Raw genomic sequence first — 14,482 nt, 5'->3', positions numbered from 1 at the left:
AGCGTTGTTTGATTCCTTCCCGGAGCCTGCGCTGTTATGTTATCCCTTGGCCAGGCACACTTAGCGCTGCCCATCTTCTGGCATCATTTGGTGTCAGGCTGGCTGCGCCTGTGCGGACGTGCTGGCCGAGAGCCGGCCTCGCAGTGTCGTCTAATGTAATCCCACTGCGGGCCTGGGATCCATGGCCATGCGCAGTGCATATCCTCGCCTTTCACTCCCCTCCCTACGGCTTCTTCAGACTGTGAAGCTGTAGGGAGATGAGTGAGAGGTGGAGGTTCAGATATGCACTGCGCATGTCCATGGATCTCAGGCCCCCAGTGGGATTAAATCAGAAGACACTGCGAGGCGGGCTCTCGGCCAGCGCGGCCGCACAGGCGCAGCCAGCCTGACACAAATGATGTCAGAATATGGGCAGCGCTAAGTGTGCCTGGCCAAGGGATAACATAACAGCGCAGGCTCTGGGATGGAATCAAACAACGCTGAGCAGCCGGCGCACCGCGCCGGGGGGGTAAGAATGACGGCTGTGCTGCGTCACATTACGAAGGAAAGTCCCACCTCCGGGACGGTTTTACGGTATCAGTGGACACATTTTATAAGTGTTAAGTTCTGCGTGTGCAAGGAGCTAAACAAAAATAGCTACCTTTTCCTTGTGCAGCATTACTGCTGCACAAGGTGGCTCCTTCAGTAACAAACGCCTTGGGGGGGGGACAGGTTCCCTTACATTTCAGTTGTTGTGTCAGCGTGACGGTCGCAGGACACATTGCCGGCTACACAGCTGGGGATCAGCTGACGTTACTGAAACCCAATAACACTGGGTCGTATGTTTTGACTGTGCAGACGGCACTTCTGAGCCTCAACTGGCGGTGTTGGAGCCCAGGAATTTAAGTTCAGGTGGTAGAAAGATGAACACAACAGGAGACCTGGATAACGTAGACAGTCACCTAATTATTTAATCAGGAAGAGGAGTGGCAAATTCCTACGAGATCCAGGCCTTGTTCATTTTCAGGAAAGTAAGCCGGTCAACGTTATCGGAGGATAGTCGCATGCGACGGTCAGTTAGTACACCACCTGCAGCACTAAAGACGCGTTCCGATAATACACTAGCCGCAGGGCAAGCCAGCACCTCCAATGCATACTGGCTTAGCTCTGGCCATGTATCCAGCTTTGAGACCCAAAACTTGAAAGGGGAAGAGCCGTCTGGGAGTACAGCAAGAGGGCAAGACATGTAGTCTGTCACCATCTGACGGAACCGTTGCCTCCTGCTGACTGGAGCCGTCTGTGATGGTGTAGACTTTTGTGGCGGGCACAGAAAACTGTGCCACAGTTCGGCCATACTGGTCTTGCCTTGGGCAGAGGCACTGCTTCTGCTCCCTCTTTGTGCAGAGCCTCCACCACTACCTGGACGCACTGAGCTGCTTTGTAATGCACTAGCAGCACTTCTCTCAGTTGGAATGGAGAAGATGATGGAATTCACCAGTGTGTCTTGGTACTCCCGCATTTTTCGCTCCCGGTTCAACGGTGTGATGAGGCTTTCTACGTTGTCCCGGTAGCGAGGATCGAGGAGGGTGAACACCCAATAATCAGACATGTTGAGAATGTGGGCGATGCGGCGGTCGTTTCTCAGGCACTGCAGCATGTAATCCACCATGTGCTGCAGACTGCCAACTGCCCAAGAAACGCTGTCCCCTGCTGGAGGCGTGATCTCTGCCCGCTCGTCATCACCCCACCCTCGCTGTACACACTGAGTACTGGACAATTGTGTAACTCCCTCCTCTGGATGGATGTCTTCCTCCTCCATTGACTCCTCCTCATCCTCCTCACAAACTGTCCCCTGCCTACGCGTTTGTGAGGAACCACGTGGCGCTGACTGTCCAGAAGATGATGGAAATGGTGAATCCTCATCCTCCACCTCTTCCACAACATCATCCCTTAGCGCTTGCAGTGATTTTTCAAGCAGGCAGATAAGGGGGACAGTCATGCTGACTAGTGCATCATCTGCACTCGCCATCCGCGTGGAATAATCGAAGGGACGCAAAACCTGGCAGACGTCCTTCATAGTGGCCCACTCTGTGGCTGTGAAGTCAGAACGGCGCGGAGTGCGACTTCTTTGCGCCTGATGCAGCTGGTACTCCATTACAGCTTGCTGCTGCTCACACAACCGCTCCAACATATGTAACGTGGAATTTCACCTGGTAGGTAGGTCACATATGATGCGATGTTCCGGCAGGCGGTGTCGGCGCTGCAGAGCCGCAATGCGCGCTTTTGCCGTGCTGGAACGCCGCAAGTGAGCACACTCTAGGCGGACATTGTGCAGCAGTGCATCAAGATCCGGATAGTCCCTCAAAAAACTCTGCACGACCAAATTGAGCACATGTGCCAGACATGGGATGTGAGTGAGGTTGCCGAGGCCCAGAGCTGCCACCAGATTTCGGCCATTATCACACACTACCATGCCTGGCTGGAGATTCGCTGGCACAAACCACACATCGCTCTCCTGCTTGATGGCATTCCAGAGCTCCTGTGCTGTGTGGCTTCGATTCCCCAAAGAAATTAATTTCAAAACGGCCTGTTGACGTTTGGCCACGGCTGTGCTCATGTCGGTCGTAACAGGTACACGTTCATCACGGGTCCATGTGGAGGTGGACTGTGACGGCTCCTGCAGCGATGATTCTGAGGAACTGGTGTAAGAGGAGGAGTCAATGCGTACAGAATGGATTCCTGCAATCCTTGGAGTGGGCAGGACACGTCCTGCGCCACTCGCACGATCTGTACCCGGCTCAACGACATTAACCCAATGGGCAGTGAGGGAAAGGTATCGCCCCTGTCCATGTTGACTGGTCCACGCATCGGTGGTGAGGTGGACCTTGCTACTGACGGCATTCAGTAGCGCGTGTTTTATGTGTCCCTCCACATGCTTGTGCAGGGCAGGGATGGCTTGCCTGCTGAAGTAAAAGCGGCTGGGCACATTGTACTGTGGGACTGCCAATGACATCAAGTCACGGAAGCTGTCAGTCTCCACCAGCCTGAATGACAGCATTTCCAGTGACAGAAGTTTGGCAATGCCTGCAGTCAGAGACTGTGCTCGTGGGTGGTTTGACGAGAAAGGCCGCCTTTTCTCCCATGCCTGTACTACCGATGGCTGTACACTGGGCTGGGAGTGTGTGGATGACTGGGAACGTGGTGCTGCTGGTGGAATTACAGCGGGTCTCTGGACAACAGGGCCAGAGGTTCTTCCACGGCGATCCTGGGAGGAAGCCGAACCAGCTGCGTGTGAGCTGGAGGAAGAGGCAACACGAGCTGAAGAGGTGGTAGCTGCCGCTGTTGTTTGGCCTAGCTCTTCAGTGTGTTTTTGTAACTCCGCCGCGTGCCTGTTGCGTACATGTTTCCACATGTTGGAGCTATTGAGGTTGCTGACATTTCGACCTCTTTTTACTTTGTGATGACACACCTTGCATTTGACATAGCAAATGTCATCTGCAACTGTGTCAAAAAAGGACCAGACACTGCAAGTCTTGGGAGCGCCCTTTTTGGCTTTTGGAAGAGACATGCTCCTAACGGGTGCCAAAGCGGAGGCTGCAGGATCTGCAGTCTTCCCCCTCCCTCTCCCTCTTTGGGCCGTACGGGGAATCTCTTCCTCAGAGCTGCTCCCACCACCTTCCTGTCCCTCACGCCAAGATGGGTCAAGGACCTCATCATCTACACTACCCTCTGCCCCAAACTGCTCCTCCTGGGTAGTCTCAGCAGCAGAGCACGCACCAGAAAGTGGCACCTGAGTGTCATCATCAGCGGATGCGGCCTGCGATGTGGTGACCGGAAGCACTGGCCCACCCGCCTCTTCAGAGGAAGAGAGAAAAAGCTGTTTGGCATCACTGCACCCTGCCTCTTCTTCCATTTCTCCAATGCTGCTTGGCTGGCCCCCTGTTTCCAAGCCAAGAGATTCAGAGAACAGAAGTAGAGACGGCTCCTGTCCTGGGCTCTCTGTCTGCCTGGGCAATTTGGCAGGTGGTGAAGAGACAGATGGCTGCTCTCCAGTGCTCTGTGTCTGAGAGGATGTGGCACTAATTGAAGTCGATGCATTAGCTGCCATCCATCCGACAACGGCTTCAATTTGTTCTTCACGCAGCAGCGGTGTACGGCGCTCTGCGACAAAGCTGCGCATGAACGACTGTTCCCTGGTGAAACTGGGTGCTGAGGAGTCACCGGTGCCCGCAGCAGGCACAGAATCCCCACGTCCTCTCCCTGCTCCGCGCCCACGTGCCTTACTCACTGCCTTCTTCATCTTGGTTGACTGATAAAGATAAGCAGAAAAGTACTAAAGGCTTTGTGTGCTTATTCCTGAACAACTCCTAACAGGTATAAGAAACACTAATTTTCTAAAGTGTGAACTAGACTTTAATATGAGCTAATGTGGCCTACACAAATGTAAAGTGGTGTCACTGGTGTGTTTGGTGAACTTTATTATTTATTTTTTGGGGACTGAACTGACAACAGAGAGAGCTGCAGTCACACGGAGACCGTGCAGACAGCCGTAAACGGCGCTGCAAGGCCCAAAAACCCTCCTCTACGTTATCCTATGTAGTGTTTTTCCACAAGTTAGCTGGAGACGGGTGGAAAGACACTAATAGGAATTTTTTGAAAAAATGTGCAGCAGCCTGCACTACTTAAAATAAAAGGAAAATTGATTTTGCGGTATGACGCAGTGAAGAACCCTGAGCTGGAGACAACCAGGCTATGGCTGCTCACAGACTACAGGGCGAGCTGCAGTCACACGGAGACCGTGCAGACAGCCGTAAACGGCGCTGCAAGGCCCAAAAACCCTCCTCTACGTTATCGTATGTTGTTTTTTTTCCACAAATTAGCTGGAGACGGGTGGAAAGACACTAATAGGAATTTTTTGAAAAAATTAGCAGCAGACTACACTACTTGGAAAAAAAAAAAAAGAACAGTATGAGGCAATGAACCACCCTCCCTGAACTGAATACAACCAGCTATGGATGGCCTATGTGGCTGCACTCAGACTAGAGCGTGGGCTGCACTCACACACACACACAGACCTTGCAGATCGCTGTGAAAACAGCGCTACAAGGCAAAAGCAAGGTGAATAGTAGGTGAACACAGCGGTTGCTAAATTAGCCTTTGAAAAGCACAAAGAAGCAAATCGCTATCTGTAAACTGGCCCTCAGTCAGCAAACAGCGTCCTGTCACTAACTGAATTCACAGCAGAGTGAGTGCAAAATGGCGCCAGCGACTTTTAAACTGCATCATGACATCATTTCAGCAGCCAATCACAGCCATGCCAGTAGTTTCATGCCCTCCATGCTGAACAGGATGTGCCCACACTTGGAATCATTCTCATTGGCTGAATTTGTGCAGTTTGAATCTGGGAACTTCCGATTCCGGTATCCGATACGCGGCAAGTATCGGAATTCCGATACCGCAAGTATCGGCCGATACCCGATACTTGCGGTATCTGAATGCTCAACACTACTCAGGATGAAGGATTTTATATCCGAAACGCGCATCGGGGTGCGCATTGGTTGGATTCGGTGATGCCATTAAGGTACAGGAACTTCGTTATAAATCTCCCCTTCCACTCCCCTGTTTACATATTGCTATTTTGCACAGTTTGTACCTTGGTTTCTTTGCCACATGTTTGCACATTGCACTTTTTTGTATGGCATTTTGCCATATGATCTACTTATATTATGGGCCATTTAATTTAACTCCAAGGTTTTTTGGTGTTATATGTCCTCTTTATATTATATATTTTTTTTTTATTATCTTTTTAGCACTTGTGGTACACTATATTTTATTACTCTTCCTGATTTGTAATAGGAGTCCTGAGATTAACCCTTCCTTGTTTTTGGTGCACTTATACCTATTTAGGTCTTTATATATTATTGGTGATTTTATCCTTGTCATTTGTTTTTATATATTTTTCCAACATGTGCACTTATAAATATGTTAATACCATTATAAATAAAGTACTATTGTGATAATATGTTTATCCTTGCCATTTTATATCTTTTGGAGTTAGGTCTTTAGCTCTGGTGGTTAGTTTTTACTCAGCGGAAGGTGAAGCCTCCTCTGCACTTCTTTCTGGCGATCGGAAAAGATACTTGTTTTCTTCTGAAGACACGGACACCCTGTTACAGGCAGTCCGAAACAGCATGAAGGTGGAAGAATCGACGGAGCCAATGACAGTCCAGGACGAGATGTTTGGAGGACTAAGGGCCTGAAGAGATAGGGTATTTCCCATGAATAATCACATATCAGCAATGATATTAGAAGAATGGGAAGATGTGGGTAAAAAGCTTATAGTCCCGAAGGACTTTAAATTCCGACTTCCCTTTTAACCCTGAGGATACTAAGACATGGGAGACGGTTCTGAAAATTTACATACCAGTGGCCAGAGTGTCAAAGAAAACAGCCATTCCATTTGAAGATTCCTCAGGCCTTAAAGACCCGATGGACAAAAGAGCGGAGGACCTCCTTTAAAAAATCATGGGAAGCATCAGCAGCAATTATGAAAGCGAATGTAGCTGCAACCTCAGTAGCCAGATCAATGTGTATCTGAGTTGAGGAGTGGGAAACTCAAATCAAATAAAGAATAAAACTCCCCGAGAAGAAATTTTAAAATCCTTACCACTGTTAAAGATGGCAACTGATTTCATGGCGGATGCCTTGGCGGAGTCAGTCCGTTTTGCAGCCATGGGTAATGCAGTATCTAATGCTGCAAGACGTGCCGTATGGTTAAGATCATGGTCAGGGGACATGCAATCTAAAAATAAACTTTGCTCAATTCCATTCTCTGGTCTCCATGTATTTGGCCCAGTATTGGATGATCTACTGGACAAAGCATCAGATAAGAAGGGCTTTCCAGAACAGAAACAAAAGAAAATGCCAGTTTTTTGTAGGCCCCGATATAATCCAAGGCAGGATTATAGTGGCAAGGGTAAAACCGGAAGGTGGAGCTACCCTAAAGGAGGCAAGGGTAAAGGCTCCTTTCTTGGCCAAGGGACCGGGTCAGGTAAACAATGACATCAAGCGCATCGGACGGAGGAAGACTTCAACGGTTTCTGGAAGGATGGCAGAGTATTACCCAAAACCGTTGGATACCCCAAACAGACTCTCAGGGATACAGAATAAAATTTACTCAGATACCCTGCAGAAGATATTGCCTGACCCGAAGCCAATCCTCAGAGGTCCATCAGAGACTCTTAGATGATATACAGGAACTCATACGAGTAGAAGCCATAATTCCGGTACCTCTATCAGAGCACTACCAGGGCCATTATTCCAGTTTCTTTTCTATAAAAAAGCCAGGAGGTGAATACCGGACCATTATAAACCTAAAACCTCTGAACAAGTGGGTTCTTTACAGACGCTTCAAAATGGAGACCATCAGATCTGTCATAACATTAATAAAGAAGGATTATGTAATGTGTACAATAGATCTCAAAAGTGCATATTATCATGTGCCCATTCATCCCCTACACCAGAAATGCCTCAGGTTCGCTATAAAAGACCAATGGAAGATTCTTCATTTCCAGTTCCAGTGTCTACCATTCGGACTCTCTTCAGCACTGAGAATTTTTACAAAACTCATGGCAAAAGCAATGGCCTTCTACGGGCAAAAAATATCTTTATAGTGCCGTACCTGGACGACCTGCTGTTAGTGGCAGACTCTCGGCGGCAGAAGGAACAGTCTCTAAAAGACAGTATGTCGCTTCTAGAAACCCTGGGTTAGGTAATAAACCTAAAAAAGTCAAGTCTAGAAGCAGAAAAAAGGAAAACCTTCTCGGGGGTCCTTCTGGACTCAGAGAAAGAGTAATGTTCATTTCTTCCAGCTCACAAACAACTTGCTGCCTCACGGGAAGCTCAGATGTTGGAGAAAAGACAGAACACCACTATCAGGAAGGCCATGAGACTTCTAGGCCTGATGATCTCATGCATTCCAAGTGTCCAGTGGAGCCAGTTTCACTCAAGGGGATTACAGCGGGACATACTCTCCAGATGGGATGGAAAAGAAGCGTCATTGGATGACAAAATGTCCTTAACCGAAGAAGGAAGACGCTCCCTGTCCTGGTGGATCAACATCTCAAATCTGCAGCAAGGCAGACCCTGGAGGATGTCACCATGCATAAATATAACTACAGACACAAATCTCAGTGGCTGGGGAGCTCACATAGACGGTTGTTGCCTTCAGAGAACATGGCCCTCATGGATACGAAACAGCTAATCAAATTTCAGAGAACTCAGAGCAGTCTGGGAAGTGCTGAGCAGGTCTCAGCAACAGCTCAACAACCTTCACGTCAGAATATTCTCCGACAATTCAACTACAGTCTCCTTCATCCTACATCAAGGAGGTCCCAGACATCGTCATCTTCAAGACCTAGCAAACATAATATTGTCCTGGGCAAAAATCGACATAAGATCCTTGACGGCAGTACAATTAAAAGGCGAAAGGAACTAATTAGCAGATTTTCTCAGCAGGAAGAAAATCCAACCCACAGAGTGGGCCTTAAATCAAGAAGTCTTTTTACATCTTACCAATGCCTGGGGCTTCCCAGAGATAGATTTATTCGCTTCAAGGATAAACTCAAAAACAAGATGCTTCTTTTTGCTGAATCCAGGAGACAACCTGACAGCAGTGGACGCCTTAGCCCAGGATTGGGATATGGAACTGGCATATGCCTTCCCTCCACTGCCCTTAATTCCGAGAGTTTTACGGAAGATTCCAGAGAGTCAGACGACGGTTATTCTAATAGTGCCATACTGGTCCAGGAGGAGCTGGTTCCCAGTACTGAAACAGATGGCGTTAGAAGATCCAATTCTTCTACCACTACAACGAAACCTCCGGACACAGGGCCCTCTTGTTCATCACAATCTAGAGTTCCTACGGCTTTCAGCCTGGATCCTGAGAAAGAAATTCTAAAATCGAAAGGCCTCTCAGTCAGTCATATCTACCTTACAAATGAGTAGAAAGCCAGTCACTTCAGCCATATATCTTAAAGTCTGGAAGAGATTATGTTCATATTGTACAGGCCCAATACCCCTTAAACAAGAACCTGATATTCCGCAAATCTTAGATTTTCTTCAGGCTGGCTTTGACAAAGGTCTAAAGCCCAATACGCTAAAAGTACAAATCTCGGCTCTGAGCTCCTTCTTTGATTACCCTCTGGCAGAATACCCTTGGGTGGTAAGGTTTATTAGAGCCACTCAACGTATTATTATTATTATTATTATTATTTATTTATATAGCACCATTAATTCCATGGTGCTGTACATGAGAAAGGGGTTACATACAGGGTTATAAATATCGTTTACAGTAAACAAGTTTACAGTGACAGACTGGTACAGAGGGGAGAGGACCCTGTCCTTGCAGACTTACATTCTATGGGTAGACCTACAATACATAGTACCGTCCCTCCTTGGGACCTAAATTTTAGTCCTGAATAATTTATGGGGAAATCCTTACGAACCCCTAGACCAGACCGATCTCAGATCGGTGACACTTAAAACAGTGTTTCTGGTGGCAATAACCTCAGCCAGACCTATACGGGAAATTCAAGCCCTTTCCATAAAACACCCATACCTAAAGTTCCAGGAAGACTGTATGATTCTTAAACTAGATCCGTCCTTCCTCCCAAAAGTGGTAACTAACTTTCATAGGAGCCAGGAAATAATATTGCCCACCTTCTGTCAGGACCATAAAAACAAAAAAGAACGCGCACTCCACTTTTTAGATGTTAAAAGGACAACCACCAAGTCCCACATCAATACATGTTGTTGGATCGCCCCCAGGCGCAGGGCAGTGGGGTACTCTGTACCGGGTCCCTCTGTCTCAGTTCTGGGGATGTCACGGTGGCCCGACCCGGTTCGTGGCCCAATTAAAAAGGTGTAGTTTGTCAAGTGTTCATGACGCCACCTGTGGTGTTCGGTCAGGGTGACCGACGCTGCTAGAGGTCCGCTGGGGTGATGGAATGGCAGCTAGATGTCATACCTTCCCACAGGTGAAGTATGTCCCCAGGGCTTCCCTTGAAGAGTAGGTGGTAATGGTGGATGTTGTAAGGCGCAATGAATAACGAGGACACAAAGGTTCACAGGGCAGGCACAAGTCCGGCCGGTCCAAAGGCACATCCAGAGTTCCCTTTGCAGGTGGAAATCAGGAGCCTTCCTACTAGCGCCTGTGTGTTGTAGTACCTCCCTGCTGAGCACCACGGGATAGTCCTCACAACTCTCGTGTATATTTCTGATGTTCTCTCTCCGTCCCCCAGATGGTATGGCTAGGACGACCCGTATGACGGGGTAGGCCTGGAGCTATTTTATAGGGACCCTAGAGACGCCCCTCTCCCACAATTTGCCTCCGTTGTCTTCATTAGGTTAAAGGTTGGGCAGCCAACTTGGAATTAACTGTCCTGCCGTGTTTCGAAGTAATGCGTAGAGCCAATTACTCCCTTGGTGTTCCGGCCACTGGCTACGCACCTCAGAAGGATGTTGCCGGTCGTAAGGCAAGACTCCTCCCGGTATTATCTCATTGTGCTGTGATCTCATTTCTCATTTCTCCACAATATACTTCGCTTCTTGTCCTTTCTTAGGATGCTGCCGCAATGAGGTGCAGGCGCAGCTCCGTAACGTTCTATCTCTTGCTATGTCTCTGTCAGGATCCCACCCCTGACGGGGACCTCTGTCTGCAGCTCAGATGTTCCTCCTTTTCTCTCCCTGTCTGCCTGACAGGTCTTCTCTGGGTCTCACCCAGGCAGCTTTCTGACTAACTTCCTATCCAACCCCCAGTTTTACCCGAGTGTGAGGAGTGGCCTAATAGATAGAACCTTTTGCTCTCCCTGGTGGCCGGGGTGTGAAGTGTAGTGTGTCTGTGATACCTGGTCAGGTGAACTCCTTTAGTACCATCACTCCCCCTAGTGGAAGAGCGACAATACTGCAACGACCAGGACTCTGGGGCGCTGCACTAGGGACAAAGAAGTGATCCCACACTTTATAAAATCAAATGTATTTTTAATAAAGCCAAAAAAGGGCAATAAACAACATAGAGTAAAAAAGCAAAAATACCGTCTAGGAGACGCCAGATTACTATGATAGAAAGAATTCCCCACACATGATTAACAATTCAAAACAAAAATAGGTTGTCCAGCTATCAATCAACATTAGATGAGACTTTGTACCATTAGTCATTCAATAGACAAGAATCCAGGATTTTTCCACACCTTTTAACTCCAACCGGACATATGTCCGAACCTCAATGTATTCTCATCCGTGATTTTAAATTGTATTCCAAACCTAATATAATATAATATAATACCCAGGAAAACGGAGACCTGTCTTGTATAAGTCACTGCATGGTCTCCACTCTATTCATGTACTAATAAGCTTCCCCTGGTGTTAGTGGTTATATTAAAGACAATCCAATGTTAGAGGATAAAGATGGATATTTACCTGGTGTGTGGTTTAGATCTGGCGTCCCCTCACCCCGACGCGTTTTTCGCCGCCAGCTTCTTCCGGGGGCGTGTCAGGGTGAGGGGCAACCTTGTTTTTATGAGCGCTAACCTATCAAAATGGTTGGTGACTCTCAGGTGATTCGGCGCATGTCCATCCCACCTCTTCCTTCTCCCTTCCTAGCAACGCTCAATGACACGCACGCCAATCTTGCTTTTTTACTCTTTGTTGTTTATTGTCCTTTTTTGGCTTTACATTTGATTTTATAAAGTGTGGGATCGCTTCTTTGTCCCTAACATGTATTCATGTGGGACTTGGTGGTTGTATTTATTTGAAGTGCCCATTGGCATATTTTTTGGACCTAGGTTGATTTATGTTAAAAGGACAGTCCTAAAATACATAAACTCACAGAAGGTTGGAGGCTAGATTGAAATCTTTTTGTCCAGATGGTAGGGAAAAATAGGGGGAAGAAGGCATCAAAAGTCACCCTAGCTAGGTGGATAAAACTAGCCATTTCCACAGCATATACCTCGGCAGGAAAAATTCCACTGGAAGGCCTTAAAGCTCACTCACTGAGAGCAGTCTCGGCTTTTTGGGCAGAGAGTGCAGGGGCCTCCATGGATGAAATTTGCAGGGCCGTAGGAATTAGTCCTACCTGTAATTTGGTTTCCAGGAGTCCATCCTGACAGCACTCCTTATATTCCCTCCCGTATATTTCCTTTCTGATGTGATATAAACATTTTGTAATGGAAATTTAATAAAATAGAGTCCCATCCATCCTGGTGTGGTACTTGGAAAAGACACTGAGGGGTGGAGGTGGGGAGGGGCTGTTTAACCTCTTCTGTGTTTCCTGTCCCTATCAAGGATATGAAGGACAACCTCCTGGTGGTGCTGTCAAGATGGACTACTGGAAACCAAATTACCGGTAGGACTAATTCCTACTTTCACTTCGCCAAATTTTACCCGAGTGTGGAACTGCCTTCAAATACCCATGGAACATATGGCCTCCCTGGGTGTTGTGTATATCGCTCATATCTCTCTCAGAGATAGCATACCCTCAAAGAGAGACACGTAATACAGAGAAGGGTCTTACTAGCCACTGCAGGAGACTACTAATTTGATTTACTTCCCCTGACGAACCCCCTGAACAGGGGGGGAAACGCGTTGGGAAGCGATATACACAACACCCAGGGAGGCCATATGTTCCATGGGTATTTGAAGGCAGTTCCACACTCGGGTACTGCCCTTGTTAGGGCGGGAGTCTCTTACAGCGGGCACGACAGGGAAGTCAGATCCCAGTATTCTCCCCCTGAAATGCTCTCAGTTGGGTCAAAAAAACGCAAGCCTGATCTCAGGAAATAGGACTCAGTAATTGGGTGACACCAAACCTTTTTTTATGTGCACTGGTATTTATGAGCACTATATATATATATATATATATATATATATATATATATATATATATATATATATATATATATATATATATATATATATATATATATATATATATATATATGTATATGTAGTTATTGTTTGTTGTCTGGTACCAATTTTAACTATAAGTGAGTAAAAGTTATGTTTTAATAATAGTTGACTATGCTGGATTGGCTAGTCAGGAAATAGAAAACAGGCTTCGGGGTGAAGAAGTTAATTATACTTAGATGTTAAATTACAATTGATCACTGTGTTAGGCTATGTTATGTATTCATGTACTGATGGTGGTTCTGGTGCTGTATTCCTGTTTTATTGGTGCTGATCCTGTACGCATGTAACAATCCATAAGTTGTCAGATATTGTGATACATGGATATATTCATGACGTATTTTCATCTGACAAGTAAAGATAACTACATCTGTATTTATGCTATGAGCACTAATTATAAAATTCATCACTGTAGCATGCAAATCCTAACAGTTTGAAATATAGAGTCTGTCAGGATTTGGCTTTGCTTACCAATACCAGCGGTCATCATGTGACCACACGTGATTTTCATACTTCTGGTCTTGTGCTGATTTGCTGCTCTTCCTGCTTTTATCAACAAAGCAGCGTCTGCAGTATTTTACTGAACATTGTGAGAATTAAGAAACCCAGCTCATTGACACATGACCAAGTATCAAAATCATATATGAGCGGTCAAATGACAATTCCTCAAACTGCTTAACCTGTGTATTGGAGGGGGCACCAAGCTGAATTTTTGCCCTGAGTGCAGGAAAACCTAGATTCGCTTCTAATATCTCATCAAAGGTTTCCCAAGGTTTTGTATGATTTTACTTTCTGTTTTTTTTCAGGTTCCTACAAATTTTTCCTTTAAGACTCATCAATGATGGATAGGGACAGGGACAAGATAGTGGAGAGGATATTACACCTCACCATAGAGATCCTCTTCTGGCTTACTGGAGAGGTGAGAGATTTTTATGATGTCACATTACATCATCCTTATTATTGTTTCTGTCAGGTTCCTATAAGGTGTCAAGGTGTCACCGTCTATTTCTCCATGGACGAGTGGGAGTATTTAGATGAATTCAGACATATATACTTGGCTCCCCAGCCCCTCGCATCACCAGGTAATAGGACTAAATACACACGGCCTATAATTATCTGTATGTAAAGAATGAATTCAGCCCCTGTATGTTTCCTCCAGTTCAATCCAGTGAGAGGACAACACCAGAGAGATGTCCCCATCCTCTTGTTCATCAGGACTATAATCAAGAGAATCCCAATGTTCCTCAGGATCATCAGGTAGATGAAAAGAAGGTGCCATTAAATCTCCCATATTGTAATGCTAATGCCGACAACCCTGCATGGTTCCCCTTCCCCTCCCATGCAGGAATGCCGACATGCTCACTGCTGTGGATGCGTTAGTGCAGCGCCCCAGAGTCCTGGTCGTTGCAGTACTGTGGCTCCGCCACAATGGGGAGCTACGGTGCGTCCGATGGCACTGAAGGAGTTCATCTGATCAGGTATCACAGACACCAATAGATTTCACAGCTGGGCCTCCGGGGGGAGCTAAGGGTTCTATTCA

General features: G+C 46.8%; 1 protein-coding gene across 6 annotated transcripts in view; it reads left to right on the top strand.

Moving 5' to 3' along the window:
- Positions 1–14,482, top strand: part of LOC143767394 (uncharacterized) — a 170,645-nt gene that overhangs the window by 64,528 nt on the left and 91,635 nt on the right. For 3 of the 6 annotated variants that reach the window (XM_077255702.1, XM_077255703.1, XM_077255704.1), the window contains exons 2-3: positions 13,916–14,024; positions 14,102–14,199. In XM_077255702.1, the coding sequence (XP_077111817.1) occupies positions 13,916–14,024; positions 14,102–14,199 (207 nt within the window). Of the gene's footprint in view, positions 1–13,748; positions 14,025–14,101; positions 14,200–14,482 lie in introns of all 6 variants that reach the window. The other 3 variants (XM_077255705.1, XM_077255706.1, XM_077255700.1) reach the window with 2 other exon arrangements.

This window comes from Ranitomeya variabilis, chromosome 4, assembly GCF_051348905.1.
Source record: "Ranitomeya variabilis isolate aRanVar5 chromosome 4, aRanVar5.hap1, whole genome shotgun sequence".
NCBI lineage: Eukaryota > Metazoa > Chordata > Amphibia > Anura > Dendrobatidae > Ranitomeya > Ranitomeya variabilis.
The sequence above is the reverse complement of the archived record's forward strand: the minus strand, read 5'-3'. Positions and strand labels throughout refer to the sequence as shown.